We start from the raw sequence: 23,937 nt of genomic DNA, 5'->3' as shown, positions 1-23,937 counted from the left end.
TTGGGTCTCTGGTCAGAACTGTGTCACAGGTCTAATCTTAAACCAATCACTGGACAAAGGGATGGGACTGACCAATCATGATCCATCTACTTGGGCCTGATGGATGTATGAACAATTGAAAACTTGGGATTCTGTTAGCAAGAAAGGTTTGGAGCAGCTGTTTGGTGGGTTACAGGGGGAATGCTTTCAGGAGAAAGAAACAGTGTCTGGTTTTTGTAACCAAAAAGGGAATTTATTGGGAGGAAAATATAGGGTGGGGCCTGGAGCAAATAGGCAGAAAATAGCAGGAGCTTTTGAAATAAACGCTTTTCAGCCAGAATGGCCTGGTACAGACCCCTCATCACTGGGAAAGAATTCTAGTGCCTCTGTGCTTTGCATCACTTGTTCAAGACAAGTCTTGGCAGAAGTATAGTATTGAATCAGGCCGGGATTCAGGCCTATGACCTGGACACCTGGGTGCAGAGAGGAGCACCTGGCCTGTTTAGTCTCCAAAGTAGCCACTTACCAAGACCTTATCCAATGGGATATTCTCATCCAATAGGAAAGAGGAGTTGGAGGCTGCACAGCCAACACAAAGCCAGACAGCACAGCTAATATCCAGGAATTAGAAAAGCCTCTGTGAAGCCTGTGGCTTGGGAGATGCAGTCCTTGGGAAGCAGTGGTTGGGCTTATTTATTTCCACCCTGATTAATTACCAGGAAGCAAAGTAATGACTATATGCTCCATATCATTTTGCAAGTCTTATTAACTGTTGGGTAAGTTCAGTTTATTTACAACACTAATATCTGTTTATGTCAGCCAAGTTGGCAGTGTGGTTAGCCATTCGCAACTTCAAGGAATTAGAAGAATATGGTTAAAACAAACAACAAACATTAGAAGGAATATCGTCTCTGAGGAAGCTGGACTGGGGAGGAGTTTGATCTCAGGGCCTTAACCGCAGCTGCTTCTCCCTTGGGTCTTTTCTGAAGCCCCGTCCCCGCCCCCACCCCGCCATCGCCCGCCCCCGCCCCCGCCCCCGCCCCCCGCCCAGATAAGACATTGATAGGAGCAGAGGCTCCTGAGGGGCCCAGGTTACATCTCCAGTGACTTGGCGATGTGTTGAGTTGGTTAGGGGGAGAGAAGCAGGTGGTCTTGCATTTTACAAGTTCTATTGAATTGAGGCAAAATTTCTGGTCATCCGCAGGACCTTCAATTAAAATGAGTTGAATACAAGTTTACACAGCCCTGTTTCATCAGCCCTGAATGCAGGTACCCGGATCTGGGATGGAGGAAAGGATGGGGCAAGAGTGCGGACAGCCGGTGGTGCGCATGCGCACACTCGCACCTGCGCATGCGCACACTCACACCTGCGCACATCGCACAAACCGTTGCGTGGGCGGTGCCCGCAGTCGGCGCCGGCCTCCTGCGATGTGCGTTGAAGTGAAATTGGGTCCTGGTGCCAGTCCAGTCAGCCTTGAGAATCCTGTGCCGGCTGTTCCTGCTTCTGGAGAGGATGAAGCCACGGAGTCGCTGAGGTAATGGCCTGGATTTTAATTGGTGCTAAGTGACCTCTTTGCGGGAGGCTTCAGGGTTCGATTCATGCTTACACTTAGGGACAGACGAGGTCCCCTCTTCTTGGGGGCCCATGGGGGTGGGGATCGTCAGCTTAGGGCACGTCAAATGTCCTTTCCTACATTCACTACAATTTAGACGCTTCAGGTATTTAATATCTTTCCTCCCGGTGCACACTCAACTTTGGCGGAGAAACTCAACAATGGTGGTTGTCACATCATCTAAAAAGAAACATTCTCTTATCAATAAAACTCCTGACTAGAATATTCAAATCTAATTACTATGCAATTTTAATCATCTTCTTTAAACCCCGCCCCCCGCCCCGCCGCTTATCAGGCCCACTAAGTAGCCTCCTGAGGGACCATCACAAAGTCTCTTACCAGGAGCTCCACGGGAGGGATTGACCCCCGTGCTCACAGCACCAGGCCTGAAGCAACCCTGCACAGCCAAAGAGGAGTGAGAGAGGGGAGAAGGGGAGCCCACCCTCCTTCTGCCACCTGGATTCCTCTGTGACTCAGGAACCCAGCTGAAGTTCTCACTCTGCCCTCACATACCCCTCACACACTCAGATTTCCTCCTCAGAGCCTCTTCCTTGCCCAGGTGGAGCCATGGATGTGTGACAGCTCAGTTTCCATCTGCCCACCAAGCCCAACATTCTCAATGACCCCGTGAAGGCCTGCTTTCTTCAAAGACTCCTTTCCTGACTGTCCTGCCCCTCCTAGACCTCGCACCCCAAACTCACTCTCTCCCCCACCATCATTAAGGCAAGGCGTTCATTTCCCTCCAATCAGACACAGTGCTTCTTCCCTTGGCGATCTCTTTTTCCTGGCTTAAAGACCACCTCTGGTGTTTATTCAGCGTGATTTCCCTGGACTACAGATATGATGTGTGTAGCAAATAGAAGGGGTGGGAAGCTAAAGTTAGTCTTTACCATCCATGTATGACATTCCTTCCAGCTTTTTTCTTTCCCAGTTCCTTCGTTCATTCGTTCATTCATTCATCAATCATAGATTGCTCTTTTGTCATGTGTCAGGTGCTATGAAAGATAAAGGGCATGAAAGAAAATGGATAAGACATGGTCTCTGCCCTCAAGAAGCTCAGAGTCTAGTAGGGCAGGACAGTTACACAAGCAGATGGTAGTGAGTGCACTGATGAAGCATTACAGGAGCAATGTGGAGGAGCACTGAACCTGGGTGGGGATGAAACTGAACTGCAAAGGATGAGGAGGCATTGGCCGGGAAAGGTGGGGTGGGGGACAGGAGATCAAGAGACAGTGGTATCCCAGGGAGAGGGGACTGCGCAAGTAAGAGCCTGGAGACCAAAAGTCACCAGGTGTGTGCTGGGAACTAAAGGTAGTTTAGAGTTGCTGGACCTTAAGGCAGGGAGTGGTGAGCACTGAGGCCAGAGCTGCTACAACGCCCAGGGGTGTCATCATACTGTAGTCAGTGCCGATGGATCCCCCTGCTGGGGACAGTTTTTGTGACCTTAGACCATGGCCCTGAATGGGTCCCAGAGGCAGGTAAAGGCTGAGCTTGGTGGGCGTTACAATTTGAAAAGGGCCAAAGGACATGAACTTCAGCCTCATGCTAGCCCAGCTCCCTGGGCCTGACCGTGTGTGTCCTTCTAGACACCCACCCTCTGGCTCTTCCTTCCCATTCCCTCCCCCTTAGGTCACAACCTGTCAGAACTGGAAGACACCTTAAATGCCATCAAGAATAACCCCCTCTTTTAACAAAGAAAGATGTGGAGGCCTGGAAAAGGGGTTGCCGGCGGTCACACTGCCAGTTAGTGGCAGAATCTGCCCATCTTTTCTTTCCTCAAACCCAGCTCCCTACTGGCTAAGTGGGCAACACACCCAGCATCCACCCCCTCCCCCCAGCTTCTCTCGGTATTTTCCTTCAGGCTTTCGGGTGTGCCTGAGGCTAATTTACTTAAACCTCTCCTCAAACAGTTACTGTTTGGCGGGGGTGGGACCTGGGGTTGCACAGTAAGGCCCGAGGAGAGGTTTGTGGGAAATGCACTTCCTTACTCTTCTGAGGACATTTCCAGAAGTCCCCTCGCTCTCCCTGGTTGTGGGGCAGGGGCTGCGCACAACACAGGGTGGAAACTCTCGGAGGAGGTTCGGAAGAAGGCGGCCCCTGGGAGACAGACACAGATGTGAGGTAGGAGGGCCCCCCCGCGTAACCTCTCCCTCAGGTGCGCTGGCGTAGCCTGGTGTGTGGTCTTGAGGAGAGCACAGAGACAGGACACCAAACAGAAGGACATCTTGTCCTGTGGCCCTCCCCTTGGTAGTGCCCTCTGGGGGTTAGGGGCGGGGAGGGCAGCATACCAGGAATTACGGGAAGTGATCAGGACGAGCGGCTGGCTCGCTGCGATGCTAGGGGTGATGCCTGGAAGCCCCTGGTGCGAGTGCGGCAGTAGGACGGGGTCACACGTGTATCAGTTCTGTAGATGATCACCTGCAGGTGTTCACTTCATCCTCGTCCCCTCCCCTTGATGTTGGGCTGTCCTGTGACTTGTTTTGGCCAAAGGAATGGAGCATAACATTAGCAGAAGCTGTAAATGTGCTCGTGTGGTTGAGCTTCACCCTGACACACAGAGCACGTCCTGAGCGTCCCCTAGTCCCAGAATTCAGAGACGCGTGGAGCAGACGTGAACACGACCCGCAGTCTGAAGCAGAGCCACCGCAGCCCACTTGCAGGCCTTTGAATGAGAAATAAACATGATCACCATCTGAGATTTTGAGACATGGCCAAGAGCAAATCCTAGAATACAGGTTCCTTTGTGAGTAACAGAAAATACAAATGAATTGTGCTGTAAATCAAAAAGGTTTTATTTTCTCACATAAAAAGTCCAGAGGTAGGCCATCCAGGGAGTTATCCAGACCCAGGATCCTACCAGCTTTCTGGTTCATCAGAAGCTGTGGCCCTCAGCTTCGTGGTCAAAAGTGATGTGGATGCTCAAGGTCCAACCATCATGTCCACACTCCAGCCAGGAGGAAGGAGTGGGGGGGGGGGGGGGGAGAAGAGCATACCCATCTCTCTAAAGAGACTTCCTAGAAGTTTTTGCGCACCAGAAGTAATTTTCAAAGTATTTACAACATGGATTTCAATTAATCAGAATGGATGCCCTCTGTCAACAACAGGTACATCTGTACCTGTACTTGTGGGCTGTCCTGATCACATCTTTCCACTTACAAATCTCATTGGCCACACCTCAGTCACATGACCACACCTAGCTTCAAGGAACACTGGGAAATGTAGTCTTTATTCCAGACGGCCATGGGCGCACTTACCTACTATCAAAGAAGGGGAGGACCTTTACAGTGGGACAGCTAGCATCTCTGTTACACTATGGAAAGTACTTAAAGCTCTTGGTACAGGTCCACAAGCTCTTGCCACAATTTGAAAAAAATTTTTCTGAAAACAAGTATTTTTCAGAAATCATTAGATGGCACAATTTGACCTGAAGTGTCTGTTTATCCCTCTTGTGAATATTCATATATTTGCTGCAGAAATATAATGTTTGATCATGAGGTGCTGCCCTGGATCCCTCTAGGGTATTTGTATGTGTGTGTGATACACACACAAGTACAGTATTACCTATAAAATCTTCTAAAAGTCTGAATTTGAAATCCATTTGGCTCAGGGTTTTGGATAGAGTGATCATACATCCCAGTTTGCTTGGGATATTCTGGTTTACCCTTGTCCTGGTGAAATTATTAATAGCTCTCCCAACTTTCACTTTCACAATTGCTCAGTTTGGATGTTAAATTATAGGGTCAACCTATGGATAAGAGATTGTGAACCTGTACAAACTAAGCTCTCAGTTAATGGCAGCAGTTATTACTGTTCCCCAGCAGAGCTCCTGTAGTGCCTATTGATATATACAGATATGCTAAAATGTTTCTTCAAGTAGCCATTCAGTTCTTCAGGGCTAAACAGTACCCTCCTGCCGGTTTTGTCTCCATTCTTCATGAATTGGCTTCCAAGGTAGTGTGGCAGTCAGTTTCATCCCAGCCACCTCTCAGAGAGCACAGGCTTGGAAGCAGTGAACACTAAATCAAGGCAGTTTTACTGAATCAGGAAAATGACTAGCATATTCTGAACTTTGGCAGACTTTTCTTTCTTCATTCCTGGCGAATTTAAAAAATAGGTCTGGAGATGCCTGTGGATGCAGCAGAATTCCACAGGCATGATACCCTCTTTGCACAGCAGAGATGTAAGGAAAACAGCTGAGTCAAAAGGCCTTTTCTTGCTTTCGTTAATTGTCCTCTGGGTCTCATGGCCAGGATCTCAACTGTGAGCAGGGCCAGCCCTGGACAAGGCCATAGAAGGCCCTCTTCTGTTCTCTTCCCCTCCGCTCCCTTGGCATCCATGTACCCTCTTAGCTTTCCCACTGCGAGGTGCAGAGAAGTGGATCCCAAACTTGGCTGGTCTTCACTCAGGCCTGGGGTGTGTGGGAAGAGAGATTGCTGAAGCCTGCCCCAGGTCAGTGATTTGGGAGTCTGGCGCCAAGCCCAGGAATCTGTGTTTTAACTATTCCCCTGGTGATTCTGAAGAGCAGCCCAGTTTAAGAAACACTGGCATAGTGCAATGAGCAAGGACTTTGGAATCAGACAAAGCTGAGTTCAAATTTAACTTCTGTCACTGTGGCCTGGGGCTGTTTCTAAGCTTCTCTGAGTCTCAGTCTGCCCATCTGTAAAATGTGAAGCTTCAGGAAAATAATGTATTTTATTTTATTTTTAAAAGAATTTAAAAATCTCCTTTGAATATATAGTTACATTCCTTTTTTTTAATGCTCAGTGTTTTTATTGTGTTCACGCATGTGGGATCTTAGTTCCCTGACCAGGGATCAAACCTGCGCCCCCTGCAGTGGAAGTGCGTAGTCTTAACCACTGGACCGTCAGGGAAGTCCCAATGTATTTTTTTTATTTTTTTAAACATCTTTATTGGAGTATAATTGCTTTACAATGGTGTGTTAGTTTCTGCTTTATAACAAAGTGAATCAGTTGTACATATACGTATACCTCCATATCTCTTCCCTCTTGCGTCTCCCTCCCTCCCACCCTCCCCATCCCACCCCTCTAGGTGGTCACAAAGCGCCGAGCTGATCTCCCTGTGCTACGCGGCTGCTTCCCACTAGCTATCTATTTTACATTTGGTAGTGTATATATGTCCATGCCACTCTCTCACCCTGTCACATCTTACCCCTCCCCCTCCCCATATCCTCAAGTCCATTCTCTAGTAGGTCTGTGTCTTTATTCCCTTCTTGCCACTATGTTCTTCATGACCTTTTTTTTTTTTCTTAGATTCCATATATATGTGTTAGCATACTGTATTTGTTTTTCTCTTTCTGACTTACTTCACTCTGTATGACAGACTCTAACTCCATCCACCTCACTACAAATACCGCCATTTCATTTCTTTTTACGGCTGAGTAATATTCCATTGTATTCCATTGTATATATGTGCCACATCTTCTTTATCCATTCATCTGATGATGGACACTTCCATGTCCTGGCTGTTGTAAATAGAGGTGCAATGAACATTGTGGTACATGACTCTTTTTGAATTATGGTTTTCTCAGGGTATATGCCCAGTAGTGGGATTGCTGGGTTGTATGGTAGTTCTATTTTTAGTTTTTTAAGGAACCTCCATACTGTTCTCCATAGTGGCTGTATCAATTTGCATTCCCACCAACAGTGCAAAAGTGTTCCCTTTTCTCCACACCCTCTCCAGCATTTATTGTTACTAGATTTTTTGATGATGGCCATTCTGACCGGTGTGAGATGATATCTCATTGTAGTTTTGATTTGCATTTCTCTAATGATTAATGATGTTGAGCATTCTTTCATGTGTCTGTTGGCAATCTGTATATCTTCTTTGGAGAAATGTCTATTTAGGTCTTCTGCCCATTTTTGGATTGGGTTGTTCGTTTTTTTGTTACTGAGCTGCATGAGCTGCTTGTAAATCTTGGAGATTAATCCTTTGTCAGTTGCTTCATTTGCAAATGTATTTTAAATTTAAAAAGTGTTTTTCAGATCGAAAGTCTATTCTTCTTCTCAAACGTAAAGTCAGACACCCCCCAGGTAGCTCATTAACACACTGGGAGAACCAAGGAGAATCTCATTGCTGAAAAGAACAGGCATAGACTTACCTCCCACCTTGTCCTCTGCTCCCCTCCCATCCGGGAGAGCAAAGGGCAGAGTTCATGACCTCAAGGTGACAACAAAAGTAGATTTGTCTATGCTTGGCAGGTAGTGTGCAGTCAACAAATATTTGTCAATTGCTTGCTTGATTTTATGTTTTTGTTTACCCAACTTCCTCTGAAATCTTCAGGAATCTAATTCTTGTTTGTGGGAGAGGCATGGTGGGAGAGAGGTGAACTGTGGGATTAGATAATATTTTATAGATGGGCTTTTATATTTCTGCTGTATTTGTGGCAGTATGTCTTAATGAGAGAGGATGGTCTTTAGCGTCTGGTGGATTTGGTTTCAGATCTTGCCTTCACCATGCTGTCAGGACAAACTAAACTCTTAGTGGATTAACACGGTGAAGGTTTGCCTCATCCAAGTCACAGTGCAGTGCAGGTAGCGGAGGACAAGGTGACGGGTGCTCTGGTCACTCAGGGAGCAGCGCCTCCCATCTTTATGGCTTCCTGGTGCCCTGGGTCATCCAGATAGTGATGGGAAAGGGCACGATGGACCAAGATTTTTATGGACTAGGACCGGAAGTGGCAAGATCACTTCTGTCCCTGTTTCACTGGCAGAATTCAGTAATGCGGTCAGCCTAATAGCAAGAGGACCAGGAAATATAGTTTAAGACGTGCCTGGAAAGAAAAGGAGACAATGGATACTAATGAGCAGTAGAAGGTTCTGCCAGAACCATTCATCAGCTCTGTGACCTTGGGCAAATGCCTTTAACTCTTAGCCTTAGTTTCCTCATCTGTACAATGGGAATGATACACATCTATTGGGATAGTTGTAAGACTTAAAAGATATAATGTATATAACATGCTTGATACACAGTGTGCCCTTCCCTTTTAAATATATGGAAGAGCATGTTTTCTTTCCTCTGAGTAGCCCCAAATACTGACTAGTTGAAAGTTTTGGCCTTCAATAAACTTTCTACCAAGTTAGGGGAACACAGATGAGAACACAGCTCCTGTTCCCTGGAGTGGAGGGTTCAGTGTGGATCATCTCCTTTCAGTGAAGCAGTGAGGCGGTCCCTGAATCTTGGGGGAGTTTGTCTTAAGGTCTTTTCATGACATGTGTTAAGGGAGTGACATGCCTTTTCATGACATGTGTTTTCTGGAGTATTACCTTAAAAACCAGAAGCATCCGTACTCTAGTTACCTGGAGGAAAGAACCAGAAGAAAATGACTGCCATGGCAGCACCAAGCAATTATGTTAATATAAGTAAAAACATTCTGATGACGCTTAGTAGTCTGTTGGAAAGATTTTGGAAAAAATATTTCCTTCTCTTGAAATCTTTAAGAAAAGGTCAGTTTCTACCTTTTGGAGTTACTCAGCACCTCCCAGCCTAGGGGCAGAAGAACGGAAGCTGTTGCTTCTGGGGCCACCTTCTTCTCTCCTGTCCTTTCTTGGAATGGTCCTCCTGCAAATGAGGTGCCTAAGGCTTCGTGCCTGAGTTGACCTACCCCAGAGCTATCCTCTGAGGTCTTCTTTGTTGGAACATGCAGACTGCTGCCTAACCCCTCTGGCCAGGTTGCAGAACATTCTGTTCACTTGACCAGCCATACCCAATAAGGACAAGTAGAAGGGGGGTCAATGTAGGAGATGCAAGAAGAGAGGAGAATAGCAGAGTGTTGTCCTGGGGAGTGGGACATAAATAATGCCTTGTTTCAGAGATGCAGTAATGCCTTGGGTGCTCTGCCCTCCACTGTGTACCCCGTTGGGAGGTTTTGGTAGGGCGTGGGGCTGAACCAGAGCTCAGAGCCGGGAGAGGAAAAGGGGGGAAGGCTTGGCAGCCAGATGCTTTCTCTTCCTCTGACTTTTGCTGGGTCACTTACTAATGACAGGGAACCCAGACTGTGCTTCTTTCTCCGAATGACTTCCAGCCACATCCCTCCCCAAACCCCAACTGGAGGCCACTCTATTTTTAAATTTCTCTTGGGAAGTAGATTCCAGAATTTCCCTAAGTCTTCCCATCAGGGGAGCTGCTGATTTCCAGTAAATCCAGGGTCACATAGCTTTCTATACTCATTTGCGTTCAGTTTGCATAAATTAGCATGCCGTCGAAAGCAACCCAGGGAATTTAAGCAAAAGGACTCAGCTTTTGTGCCCCAGGGAGGTGATGAGGGAGGTGGCGTCATCCCCAGAGAGAGTGCAGCAGCCCTGACTTGTAGGCAGGAGGTTCCGTCGTCCCCTTGGCCTGCAGGTCCTCAGCGTGGGCCGGTGGGAGGAGGCATCCTCAGATCTGAGTAAAGGTCAGGAGGGAGCGAAGCTGGGGGCAGGGGTGGGAGCAGATGTGGAAGGTCCCAGTGAGACAGAGCGTTTCAGTGGAGACAGAGAGAGCCCATGGGGCGGGGACAAAGGGAAGAGGGAAGAAGGAGCAAGAGTGGGTGGGTAAGTAGAGGCAAGTTGGTGGCGAGCACTGCATGGCCAGTTAGGATGGCACACGGTGGACATCTGCTAGCTAGCAAGCTAACGGTCCTAGAGAGCGTGTGGCCAGGCGGGTTTCCCAGGAGCCATTTCCATCTTCTCTCGCCAGGTGGGTGTTAGACTGGGGTGTCTTGCTGGGGTCTGGAAAGTCATCCCTTGGGTCTCTGAGGTGTCACAGCCTGAAAGTGCAGATGACAGATTTTAAAGTGGTTCCAGATGAGACAGATGACAGCAGGACAGGACTTTGGGTTGCTTTTCCAGAAGGAGCAAGCTACCCCGTCCACAAATACCACTCATTTCCCCAGTGGCCACGACACTCTTGAACCTGAGTGAAGGGTGCTGCCTGGCAGAGGAGCAGAGGGAGGTGGAGTGGCCCTCACAGCCGGGGGAGGCTGGCACCTGGTGCAGCACCCACTGTCCTAAGTACCACACATGTCTCTAAGCCACGGAGTTGATTGACTGCTGGCTGTAGACTGGCTACTCTCCATAGTGTAGGGTCTGATACCTTCTAAGGCCATGCAGTCCGTGGAGTCAGCCCATGGTGGGGTCAGGAGTGTGGACTTCGGTGTCAGACCCCTTGGGATTTGATCCTGGCTCCACCACTGGGGATCTTGGGTAAGGTATGTGAACTCATCTGTGCCTCAGCTTCTTCATCTGTAAAATGGGAATAACATTGCCTACTTCATAGAGCTGTGGAGAAAGAACTAAACACAATAATCCCTATAGAGGTCTTAGAACAGCAGCTGTCTGAGAGGAAGGAGTCAATCGATACAAACATTATCGTATGCGGCAGCCCCAAATAAGATGCAGTGAAAAAGATTGCAGAACTTGGAGAGAAACACGGGGTGGGCTGCTAATTTCTTGGCCCTGTGCCCAGTGTGGCAGCTGCTCACACAATTTCTACTCAAGCTGATGCAGCCACAGCAGCAGACCGTGTGGGCAAGGGCCAGGCATGGGCTCTGGCCAACCACAGGCTAGGAAATAACAGTGTTAGCTGATGATGGTTCCCTTTTTTTTTTCCTCCCTCCAGCAGGGGAGTATGAAGGAAAAGAAATGGCTCCTGTGTTCGTTTGGCTGGAGAAAGGGACCCCAACAAGAAAGAAAGGCATGGGACCCTTCGTGACTTGTTTCTGTCACTCCCAATAGAGGGCCCCTGGGGAGGGCCTGGCATCGCAGGCAAGAAGGGACTGAACATTATTAATGGTCTCTCTCCATGTCCTGGGCCTCCCATCACTTAGAGCTGGCAGAGGGCTGCTGGAAGGAGGGCAGCAGGGACTGTGGAAGGTCACCGTTGTGCCTGGATGCAGGAGAATGACAGATGGACTGGGGACTGTAGGTCTTTAAAACAAACATTTACGGAGCCTCTAATATGTGTGCTGCCCCTGGGGACTCAGAAGCAGTAAGACATGGCCACTCCCCTAAAGGAGGCTACAGGCTGTACCAATTGAAAAGAATTACTTCAATCCCTTCTTCTCAACAGAGTCCTCCACAGATGCCACTTCTCCCTCTGTCCCGGGCACTCAGACAGCCTTGGGGACTCTCACTGTTGGCCTAAGGTGACTTCCCTGACAGCACACCTGTGTCCCACTCTCAGCTTATCACCGACTTGCAGAACTGCTCTCTGGGGCCGAAAGCACTGGGCTGGTGGATTACAAAGAGTTCTGAGAGGCTTCTTAGCAGACTGTTCTCCACATCATCACCACTCAGATCCCAGAACAACGTGCCAGCCGCGTGCTTTTTCTCCAGCCCTTGCTCTTCCCTCAAGATCAAGCTGCTGGGAACTCCCTGGCGGTCCACTGGTTGGGACTCCGTGCTTCCACTGCAGGGGGCAAGGGTTCAGTCCCTGGTTGGGGAACTAGGATCCCACATGCCTCGAGGCACGGCCGAAAAAAAAAAGATCCAGCTGCTGATGCTATGGGATGTCTGATAGCCCAGCCTGGGATCCCTGCTCTGGGCCCCTAGTCCGCTTGTTTGAAGTGAACGGAGGAAATAGACTTCAATGTAACAGAGTTGTTGTCTCTTGGACCTGGCCTTAAAAGTTGTGTCTTCTTGTTTTACATCCCCTCCAATTTATCCTCAGCCTGACTTCAGTCATCACCAGCCTAAGTTAAATCCTGGATGCCCAGAACATTTCAAAACTGGCTGCTAGTTGATTCTTGAATTCAGGGACTTCTTGGACTTTGGGATCAAAAGAAGCTACTTGTGTCTGGGGTACAAGGAGGTGGTTGGAGGGGGCTGGTTATATGGATCCCAGCTTGCTGTGTCTGTGTTCCCCACTCCCTCCATCCATCTCTGAAGGCTGACACCCAGGCCAGGGCTGGGACAGGCCTCTCTGGGCACAGAAGCCTGCCAGCATTGATTTCGCTCCTGAACCAAGAGGCCAAAAGGACATTGTGATGGTGAGGCAATGAACATGAAACAGAAACGAGTAGCTTTAGTTTCAGGAAGTCCAAAGTGGAAAGCAAGTGTTGACATTCTTTAAGACCCATTGTAGGCTGTATTTTGTGCTGCGCTAGCCAGAACTCTGCTACTTACTTGAAGTAGGACCTTGGGAAAGTCCCTTTCCTCTCTAGGCCTCAACTTCCTCATCTGTAAAGTGCCCGTGGGATTAGTCAAGATACTTCTGGGCCTGACCTCATATGGTTGTAGGTGTTCCAGTAATCTATCACTCAGAGGACAAAGAGCCTGAAGGTATGTGGGGAGAGATGAGGAGGAAGGGATTACGAAAGGTTCAGTGGGAGTCCTTGTGAGTTTAGCTAACTGATAGGGGAGAGGAAGGGAGGGGAGTAAAAAAATAAAGTGAAAATGAGGAAGACGGAAGAGCATAAGAGTGGGGGCTAAGGGGGCCACCACAGCTACCTCAGGGCTCCTCGGGCACATCCGGGCCAGGTTTACTTTGTTAGGATGGGGGTAGGGGTGGGAAGTGGCAAACTGTATTTTCCACAGAGGGCCACAATGATATTGCCACCCCCCATGTTCTTTCACATTGTGATCTTGCCATTTCCCTGTCAAGAGTCGGAGTCTAGTTCCTCTCCCTTCAAATCTGGCCTGGCCTTATGACTTGCTTGTAACCACAGAATGTGGTAGAAGTTAACGCTGGGTGACTTCTGAGGCTCAGTCAGAAGCAGCTTCCACTTGGTTATCTTGGGTCACTCCATCTGAGGGAAGCCATCTGACTACCTGAGACCATCATGCTGGAGAGGCCACATGTAGGCATTCCCGTTGACAGTCCCAGCTGAGGCCCACCTTCCAGCCATTTCCCTCAAGGCACCAGATACGTGGATGAAGCTACTTTTGACTCTCCAGGCCAGACTACTGACCAACCTCACTTGATACCACGAAGAACAGAAGATTTGCCCCACTGAGTCCTACCCAGATTTCTCATGTAGAAGAATCTATAAAATGTAAGAAAATGACTGTTGTTTTAAGCCACAAAGCTTTGGGGTAGTTTGTTATAAAGCAAAACGTACTGGCACAGGATGGTAGGAGATGTTTAAAAATATAAGCTCCCTTGCAATGAAAAATCCTTAAAAATGTATAAACAAGACTTTAAAGATTTCAGAGATGTGTGAAATTTCAAAATTAATTTGGAAACCAACTTTAAATTTTGCCTATTAAGGACATTACAACAAAACTACCATTTTCTGTAGGTCACCATATTATATATTTTTAAGTATATTTTTATCATGAAAAAGGGAGAAAAGTCACTCTACCCCACCTGAATGGCTAAAAGGAAAGAGGTAAACAGTTTCAAATGTTGGCAAGGATGTGGAACAACAGGACTTTCATACATTCCTGGTGGGAATTATTATTTCCACAGTCATTTTGGAAGGAAAATAGCTTGGCAGTATAATCAGAAGCTGAACATATGCATATATTCAATTCCATTCCTATGTATATGCCGAACAGAAGTTTATGTATATTTTTACCAACAGCTCTGTATATAAATGTTCATAATAGCACTATTTTTAATAGCCCAAAACTGATAATAACTTAATAACAGAATAAGTTGTAGTATCATCACACAATGGAATACTGTATAGCAGTGAAAATAAATGGACGATCGCCAGGAAAGTCATGCACAAACCTCATAAATATGATGTTAAGGGAAAGAAACCAGAGTCAAAGAGTACATTCTCTGTGATTCCACTACGTAAGGTTGAAAAGCAAACAACATTCATCTATGGTGTTGGAAGCTAGGGTAGTGGTTACCCTTGAGTGACTGCAAGGGGGCACTTCCAGAGTTGCAGTGATGTTCTGATTCTTCGCCAGGTGCTAGTTTTGTGGGGTTGCTTATCTTGTGAAATGTCATCGAGTGGTATGCTTACGATGGCACACTTTCCTGCATGCATGTTATAAATTGACCATTGAACAACATAGGGGTTAGGAGCCTCCCCGCCCCCAGGTGAAAATCCGTATATAACTTTACAGTTGGCCCTCTGAATCCGCGGTTCCACATCTGCGGGTGCAACCAACCATGGATTGTGTAGTACTGTAGTATATATTTAGTAAAAAAAATCCAAGTTTAAGTGGACCCGAGCAGTTCAAACTCGTGTTGTTTAAGGGTCAACTGCACTTCAGAATAAAATGTTAAGAAACAAGGAGGCAGGACATGATCTCAAAGCCAAGGATAGATCTTTAAAAAACTAATTTAGTTTTATGAAAAGCAATAGATTTGTTCTTGTTTTTCCCTTGAACCAGTGTATATTGCATTATGGCAGGGTCCCGGGACTGTGAAAGTGTCAGTGGGAAAAGAAAAGAGGGGTGACGTGGTGAGCGTCAGCTGAAGCTGTGGGGAGCAGGTTAGCTCTCCAGGGAAGGTACTTCTCAGCAGCTCCTTGCTGCTGCACTCACAGTTCACCTGCAGACTGTACCACGTGCATGCATGTGCATATCTAGAAAGATGTTTCCCAACCTTTCACAGGCCGTGGCACATGCAGAAAATGACGACATTGGAATGGCACACACTGGGGTACCAGATGGGGCTCCTGGCAGCCAAAGCCAAGTGGCCTGGTCCTCCAGGTGCTCCCGGGATGAGGGGTATCAACCTCAGCACACCTGTGGGATAATGTCCTCTTAGAGAGAGTGTGGGAAGCCATGGGCCTCCACTCTCCATTTCACGTTCTCTGAGCGGGCAAAGGGGAAGAGTCTAGGCTTCCCTTGCCCTTCTGCTTTCTCTGTTGGAGAAACCAACTCTGCACACCCCTCACCCCTGGGTTACAGGTCCCATTTGCAGTAATGAAGATCATGGGGTTCAGGGGAATTGTGCAGCATTCTAGGTCTCTCCTCTATGCTGTGGCCTTACTTCTATTTCTAGCCTCATTTCCCACCGAACACCCCACTCTCTCTCCTGAGCACATTACACCCTGGGCACACTGTTCTTGTCTGTCATCTATGAACATCTCCCAAGCCCTTCTCTCTCTCCATCACACCATTCCCTCTGCCAGAGCGCTCAGCCTGCCATCCCTGTGCTAAGCCCTCCACTTCTCTGTGAAGCCTCTTTCTATACACTGAGGCCACTACCACACTATGATTTGTGTTATAAGCGTGTGTGTGTGTGTGTGTGTGTGTGAACATCCTCATGGTCCCTGATTTCCTATCTTACCCACAGTAGGTGCTCAACAGTTATTTCTCAGATGACTTCCATGCTGCAGAGGGACCCTGGCACTAACTCCACCCCTGTTCTTGGTGGTCACTCATTGTCCCCTTGGGTCTGGATCCCCAGCCTCTCAGGGACCTTTCAGCCGTTTCAGACTCTGCCACTCCACTGCCAGGGGCCTGGAGCCATGCTGCCTGGATGAGACACGTCCTCATTGCCCAGATCCCCTCACCTCCCCTAGCTCACACCTGTGGGGTTGGCATTAGACTAATTGTGATGTGACAAAGGGAAAGGGTCACAGTGACTCAGCCTCACTGCTGACTCCCCTCATTCAAGCGCCAACCTGCAGTACCAGCATGTGGCCACAAGGGGCTCTCTGGGGGCGACTCTTGGCCCAGGGGAGGAGGGCTCTGTGGGAAGAACTGCCCAGATAAACAAGGAACTGCTCAGGGGCTCTACCCCTCTCCAAGTGCTGAAGCCCCACTGCCGCCTTGGCTGCCTTATCCTGATGTTTTACCCTTGGCTGTCTAGCAGCTGTTGTTTTCTATCTTAACACGTTACTCCTTGCTTTCCCGTGAGCCTCTCTTCTGGCCACCCACTCTACTGACCAATAGCCGCCACAGGGGCAAGTCACCTCCACTTCCTTTAGATGAGGGCCAGACTTACACCATGAGCTCCCCATCTTTCAGGATGTGGGCTGGAAAATTGTCCTGTTCCATCTCTTCAACACCTCTCGACTCTGCCCCCTTCTGTCTCCCCAGTGCCACCCAGGTTCGGGGCTCCCCGCCTCTGCCAGGATTAATGCAGTGGCTTCCTGGAGGATCCCGTGTCTCCAGACAGCCCCCTGCCCATCAACTCTCCACCCTGGAGCCAGAGAGATCTTACTCCCATCAGACGCTGGCCTTCAGTGGTTCCCCAAGTCCCAGACACTCAAATAGTACCCCAGGCCCCAAGACCCAGCTGCCTGATTCTCCAGCCTCACATCCCTCCTCTCTTGCCCTCCAACCAGTAGTACTGAAATACTTGTAGTTGCTCAACACACCGTGATGTTTCAAGCCTTTGTACTTTGCACACGCTCTTTCCTGTGGCCTGATCATCTCCCACCCCTCCCCCACCTTTTCCCTTGCTGCTCATACTTCCTTCACCTGGCTGAGCCCTATTCATCCTTAAAAGTGCCAATTCCCCTGTGAAGCCTTCCCTAACGCACAACTCCTTCCCATGTCCCAGAACCCCTCCTCTGAATAGATCCTGTCCCCAAACACACGTCTCTCATTGTATTTGTCACTCAGAGTTGTGATAATTTCTCGTGCTGTCCTGTCTCCTCCACCATCTGTGTACCTCTGTGAGGGACCGGGGTGGCACACTGTCTGAAAGTTGTTGCACTGAGGTAGCTCCCTCTCTGTACCATCACCTCCCACCTTGAGCAAGTCCTTTAAATGCTCTGAACTTCCGTTTGCTTATCTGCAAAATGGAAAGATGTGAGAATCGGAAGGGGGCACATACATTCAAGAACTCTATAAACGGCTAAGGGCTATGCACGTGTTTTTAATGCATTTTCTTCCTTCAGACTAGTGTTTACCTGCACTTGCCTGTGTGGAAATCATAAGATCAAAGGAATGTGATGTGATCTTTTTGTAATTTCTCCACCTTGGGTCCAAGGAAAAGCTGGTGGAGAGTAAACCATTAATTGTGTCTCCCTGCAGCTCCTAGTCTTCTCGGAAGCTCTGGGTTAATCCTGGGGTCAGGAACCTTGTTTGGCCAGGGGAAACAGTGCATATGTGTAGGTCTCGGGCTGTCTCCCTTTCTCATCAGTGCTCCCCACCAAGTGCCCACCTTTCCCTCCACCAACAGAAGAGACCTCTCCCCACCCTCCTGTGATGAGGTCTGTGGAAGTCACAAACTGAAGGTCCAATCAACAAGGATGCTCTGACCTAACAAATAATCTCCCTCATGTGAGGTTTAAGGATTTGGTTTTGGAGCCCCAAGAAGAAAAATGTTCCTGAAGATTTGGTATGGAGAAACCCTTCTGAGCAGGGCATTCAAAAGTTTAATTAATGGCTGGAGGAGGACTGGACGCTGGACGTTCCAGGAGTGAACGCTGCAATTCCAGGTGGGAGCCTGTTTATGGCTGCAGCGCGGGTCATGCCAGAGGCTAGATGTAGAAGCCTGGGAGCCAGACACAGCTCAAGGGTGGTCTGGATGCTCTCGAGATAAGGCCAGCTAAGAGCTGTGAGCTCACTGAAGTTCGAAAACCGACTCCCAGCCCCCACCCCTCCCTCCCCTCAATCTAGTAAAATTGATGCTCATCTCTGTAGTTTTGGAACATGATGGTAAGAATGCTGGTGCCTCGGGTTCTTGTGCTGGTCCTATCTCAGGCTTGTTTGCTTGCCTCCTTCCCGTACTACAGACAGGGCTTTGTGTAAAGAAGTGGGCTGGTGGATCACTGTTCTGCAAAGATCCCATTGTGCGACTGGAGCAGGTTACCTTCTCTGAGCCTCAGTGTTCTCATCTGTAAAATAGGCATATCGTTCCTTCTTTTCCTAATAACCAAAAACAAGTGTTCTTGTACTTTACCTTAAATAAATGTAATTTAAAGATGCCGAGCCTTTCTGACATCACTTTTGTGCATACATAAAAGTGAAAAAAAAAAGTGAAAAAAAGAGAAAGGCATTGGCAATAACTTCATCACAACTGCCACGGCGATTGTAGGACCATCCTCATTTCAGAGTTAGTAAAATGTGGAAAATACAACACCTGTGTACCTACCATCTTGCTTAAGAGACAGAACAATTCCCAGCAGCACTAACAGCCTTGTGTCAACCTCCTTGACCTAGCCTTTCCACCCTAGAGAAAACTGTCCTGAATTTTGTGTTTACTCTTCCCTCATTTTTAGCTACAGTTTTTTTTAGACATATACCCTATGCAATACATTGTTTGAGCTTGTTTCAGAATGGTTCCGTGAGTGGAATTGTATCCCATTCTTTTGATGTTTTTAAAAATCATGAGAAGTCGATCTATACTAATGTGTGTAGCTCATTTATCTTTCACTATTGAGTATTCCACTCTCTTCATATCCTGCTGTATTAATTCTGTTGATGGACATTTGGGCTGTTTCCAGCATTCTGCTGTTAAGTTATTTTTGCTATAAACATTCTCATAGTTGTTTCTTAGAACATGTGTGTTTCTCCAGGGTATATACCTGGGAAGGGGACGGCTAAGTCTAGATGAGAGTGCTTGCTGTTCTGATTGCTAGCCAATACTGCTGCCCGTGTTTCTGTCCACTGAATAGCCCGAGGGGACAGGAGTCCTGCTCTTGCTTTGTTTACAGACCTTCAGGGGGAATAAGCGTTTATAAAAAGAATAGGGGGATAGTGAAGGAGAGCTTCCTAGGCCATAGTCTGACTTTCAGCCATGGCCCCGGGGGGCAAAGCCAGAAAGGAGTGGAGGCCAGGTGGAGCACTGCTGTTAGCGCTGAGCATGTGTGTGAGGTGGGGCTGCCCTTGACTGGACACTGGGTCTCAGACTGTGGCACAGCTGACATCACAGAATCCACTGTGAGGCTACGGCTGGGCTTCAGGACCTAGAAATTCAGAGAGAACACTGCATGCATTCTCAGATTGTATGGTTCTTTATTTAAATTGCAGTAAGGAAGCTGAAATGGGCTCTCCAGGGGTATTTCGCTGAGCCCTGGTCCCCTTTGCAGCTTCCAGCTCTAGGTCCTATTGATGGGCTTCAATGGTCACTGGCTCCATGGCCTCAGATGTCACACCACCAGTGATTTCCAGCCCCTGGCCACTCTCTGCTGTCTCTATGATGGCCTCCATTCGGGTCCCTTCCACTGCCTTCGCCAGGATGTTCACACCTTTATCGCGTGATGAGCCCGCTGTCTTTCTAGTAAGATTGGCTCTGATATTCCTCAAGAAGGAGCTGATCCTGCTGAATCTCTTGGTGGTGGAACCTGAACTCGCTGTAGATAAGCTCCTGCCCGGTTTGTGCGAGGTCCTGGGCTCGTTGGTGATGGGAGCACGGCTGACGCCTTTGTGACCAGTGCCCTGCTCGCTGCCCCCCGGGCTGCCGTGGCCTTTCTCCTTCTGGTCGTCTCTAGTGGCTCTACGGCCGCCTGAGCACCGGCCAGCTGCTTTTTGGATTATCTTGTTCCCCGCTGCCTTGTGGTGGCTTTCCACTGAACTGCAGAGCGAGGGGCTCCTAAGAGCTCTCTCCTCTTCCCACTGCTCCCTGCTCTCCCTTCTTCCCTTGCGGGCCTGGGACACCCTCTGTGAGCTGCCATCCTGTTCACTCACTTGGCCTTCCTGTGGCAAGGTTGAGATGAGGGTCCCCTCGTCCTCCTTGTCGGCTCTTCCTCTGACAGTCTCGCTGGTAGGTTCTGCTCCGACCGCAGTCCTGCCGGCCTCTGGGGAGAGGCTGGTGGACGTGCTGGAAGCATACTGTGAATTGTCCGCAGCACCTGCCGGGGCCGTTTTCCTGCTCCGCAGGGATGTTCCGGCAGTGCCCCCAGTGGCTATATTGGTTTTGCTTCCTCCTGGACCGTCGCTGGCTGTGGCCGCCGTGGCGGTGCTCTGCTCTTCAGGGGCAGGAGACTTGATCACTGCCACGCTCAAAGCACCCGCTGCGGTGCCTCCTGCCACCCATGCTGTCTCCACCTTTGTCGTTGCCCCCGATGCTGACTCTTTGTCAAGCACCGTAGGCTTTGCTTTTGCAGTGGCCACATCAGGCACGGTACCGGGCTTGTGGGAGTCCAGTTGGATCCCCTCCCCCCCAGCAAACGCTGCAGACGTGGCCCCGGCCACCTCAGAGCGCATGTGGAGGCTCCTGATGCTGACCTGGTCCTGATCCCACTCTCCTTGGAAATCCTCCCCTGCCGGGCTCCGCCCGTCCTCCTCGTCGAACACAGGCATGCCGATCATGTCCCCGGCTGGAATGGCATAGGTGCTGCTGTGACTGTCCACTGGTGGTCGCAGGAGGTAAATCAGCTTTTCCCAGTAGGCAAAGAGGTCTTCCTGTGCGTCCAGAGGGGGACACAGCTGAAGGTAGCAGGAGCGGCCAGTGGCAAACTTCACACGCAGCTGCTGTTTCTCACGATCGTGAGTGGAGATCCTCACGAACTTCAAGGGAAGGAGCCTGGTGAGCTCTAAGGTCTTTGCAGCCTTGTGGCTCTTCCCCTTGGTGGCCTGGCTGTGCTCAGCGTGCTCTTCACAGCCGGTGGCCCATCGGGCCAGCAGCATGATGTCTGGGAGTGGGAGGACGGGGCTGCTGGATGCGATGCCCACGGTCACCATGCAGACACAGTTGTGCACGTCGATCACTTCTCCCCTCTTCGTGATCTGGATAAAGTCGCTCTCGAATATCGGTGCGTACCTGAATATGTCGTATTCGCCCTCGTGCAGTTGCTGCTGCAGCTTCCCCATGGTGGTGTTGAACAGGCCCACCCCGGTGCTGCTCTGGGCCGTGTGATACGGGAGCAGAGAGTCCCCAGTCATGGCTGTCTTTGATCACGACAGGCAGCGCGGTTAAGGCGGGCCCCTGGCTCTTCCCTCCCTCGGCTTCGTTGGCAGAAGAGCGAGCTGCGGTGCTCCTGCGTCACACAAACGGCCCTACGGCAGGTCTTCCAAGCCCACCCCACCGGCCCCCACCTTTGCCTCAGGGTCTCCCAGAGGCAGGGGTGTGGGTAGGGGCACAGATGATCACAGCGGAGACGCTGTAGGGCGCCTGGACCCCAGGCTAAATCTCTTCAAGTTGTAGAGAGGTATGGTAGGCTCCCCCTCTGCCTTACCTCACTTCTGCTTCTGGGTTTTTATCTCCCCAAGAGGCTGTGAACTTCAGTCCTAGTGAGAGAAGTAACCACTTTCTCAGCCTAACCCCCTGGCACAGCCTATTTATGCTCTGATGCCCTTTGTGACCTATCACTGTCACACAGCCCTTTGCCTCATCCCCCAGCTGCCTCCTCAGGGCAGGGCCCCCATCCTCTCCCAAACACCCCATTGCCCCCGCGCAGGACAGGCCCATCCTGCCAGGGACTCAGGTGGGTACCAAAATAAAAATGTCTTCAACTGGGAAAATTTTGTGTGGGTCCTTTTCTTTTCCTCCCCCAAGTTCAGCTACTGGATGAAATCTATAGGAATGTAAGATGATGGGATAAATTTGAACCATTTAAGCTCATGGTTTAATTGTATCGAATAACGTAGAGTTGGCAGTTGCGACCCTTAGTCTGTCCTTTCATAAAATCCCAGTAAACGTTGACGATGGTGATTTTTAATAATAACATTAAAAATTGCTTCTCCTAGGCACCATGCTGCGTTCTTCACGTATGTTTGTAAGAATCCACTGAGTTTGGTACTGTTAACTACTGTTCCCAGTTTACAGGTGAAGAAATTGAGGTTGTATCTCCTGTTTAAATTCCCAGAGCTAATGGTAGCAGAGGCACTATTTGAATGTAGGTCTACCTGATTCTAAAGCCTTTGTTCTGAACCACTACAGTACTTAGCCTCACAAAGAAAGCTTGGCCCAGCCAAATGTTTTCAAACTGGACTGATTTAACTACCTTTAAGAAGACCTATTTGGTGCATTATTAAAAGTTGCATAATTAATTCTATGTGTGTATATATGTTATGGAGAGAACCCAAGACAGCAATTGGGCTGATGTGGGGATTAAATTATCCAGGGGATCACTCAGATCCTCCCTTCCTTTATGCTTGTGCAAACAGCCTGTGTGTGGAAACCTAGTTATTCTTATAACATGTCCTCCACAGTGAAACGGGGGGTGAGTAGCCTGAGATGTAAGCTTTGATTCCAAGAGCCTGCCAGATGCTGTCCTGTAGTAACCTCCCTACCAGGCAGAAGTGGTTTGGAAGCCTTGACACCTGTGGGGAGCATGTACCATTAGACATCCTGCCTCATTGCCACTCCCACAGAGCTAGTCACAGAATAAGTGATTTCTAAATTGTGACTTGAAACTTCTGAGAAAGGCCCTTGCTCCCAACTCTCTTATCTCCAGTTTGATGTTATGCTTGAAATCCCACCATAGAGATTCATTCCTTGAGGATAAAGGGTATCTTTCTGTTAAAATACACACACCTGTCCCTCAACAGATGACTGGGTAGGCAAAATATGGTCTCTCCATACAGTGGAATATTATTCAACCATAAAAAGGAATGAAGTACTGATATATGTTACAACATGGATGAACTTTGAAAACATTATACTCAGTGAAAGAAGCCACATATTGTATGATTCTATTTATAGGAAATACCCAGAAGAGGCAAATCCATAGAGACAGATATTAGATTAGTGGTTGCCTAGGGCTGGAGGGAGCAGAGAATGGGGAGTACAGGATTTCCTTTTGTGGTGATGAAAAATTCTGGAACTAGATAGTGGTGATGGTTACACAGTATTGTGAATGTACTGAATGCTACTGAATTGTACACTCTAAAATTACAGTGGTGAATTTTATCAAAGTCATACACACAAACACACACACACACACACACACACACACACACACACACACTCCTGCTCAGAACCTTTATAGTTAAAAAACATAGCTTTCAGCTTTAGAGAGGTCACCTGTGTGACCTTGGGCATGCTACCTAGCTCTCCACTTTGTCTGTAAAATGGGGATAATAACAGTTGCTGTTGAGGATTAAATGAGATAATGCATGTAAAGTATTGAGCATATTGTCTCACTCAATAAATGTCAGCTATTATTGGTATTAGTTTCAACTGGCCCTTTAAGCTTCAGTGTGAATTCCTTCCTGACAGCAGTTTTCGGTAAGACAAATAGAGAAGCTTCTGGGGTTAGAGCCACCATGAGAACTCAGAAGGATCCTCATTGGACAGACCTGGCCTCCTCTGAGGTTTTTTCTCAGGCAAATCCATGAAAACGCTTTACTCCACGGAGAAACTGCTTGAACACAACCAAAGAGTATGGGATGCGAAAGAGAGGAAAAGCTTGGTGTGGGTTTGGGTTTCAGGGTTTCTTCAAAGCCCGTGGGAGAAATTCAGATAAAGATGGAAAATAGCATTTTAGCTCCTGGCAGAAAGTGGAAGTTTCAACTCCAGAACCCCTGTCCTGGGCCAGAACCCTTTACAGCTCTTTATTCTGAAGTAGGTGTCAGGCCAGATCTCAGGGAAAGGCCAGGGGACA

General features: G+C 48.6%; 2 protein-coding genes and 1 long non-coding RNA gene across 4 annotated transcripts in view; all 3 read right to left on the bottom strand.

The window, feature by feature from the left end:
• The window catches only part of ATF3 (activating transcription factor 3), a 103,797-nt gene that overhangs the window by 24,604 nt on the left and 55,256 nt on the right, over positions 1 to 23,937 (bottom strand). The window lies entirely within an intron of this gene.
• LOC309665703 lies at positions 1,041 to 6,586 on the bottom strand. The gene is made up of 3 exons (XR_014266643.1): positions 3,881 to 6,586; positions 2,483 to 2,587; positions 1,041 to 1,772 (listed from the first exon to the last, which is right to left on the bottom strand). It is a non-coding gene; the product is annotated as an uncharacterized lncRNA (long non-coding RNA).
• On the bottom strand, positions 18,717 to 22,414 carry GARIN4 (golgi associated RAB2 interactor family member 4). The gene has a single exon (XM_082471619.1). The coding sequence runs from the start codon at positions 21,272 to 21,274 to the stop codon at positions 19,496 to 19,498; it is 1,779 nt and encodes a 592-aa protein (XP_082327745.1). The 5' UTR covers positions 21,275 to 22,414; the 3' UTR covers positions 18,717 to 19,495.

Source organism: Balaenoptera physalus (genome assembly GCF_965194825.1).
Source record: "Balaenoptera physalus genome assembly, chromosome: 1".
In the NCBI taxonomy this organism is placed as follows: Eukaryota; Metazoa; Chordata; class Mammalia; order Artiodactyla; family Balaenopteridae; genus Balaenoptera; species Balaenoptera physalus.
This window is presented reverse-complemented; position numbering and strand designations above follow the sequence as displayed.

Excerpts from the sequence above, each read along its gene's own strand:
- GARIN4 (XM_082471619.1), bottom strand. The coding sequence starts at position 21,274 with ATGACTGGGGACTCTCTGCTCCCGTATCACACGGCCCAGAGCAGCACC.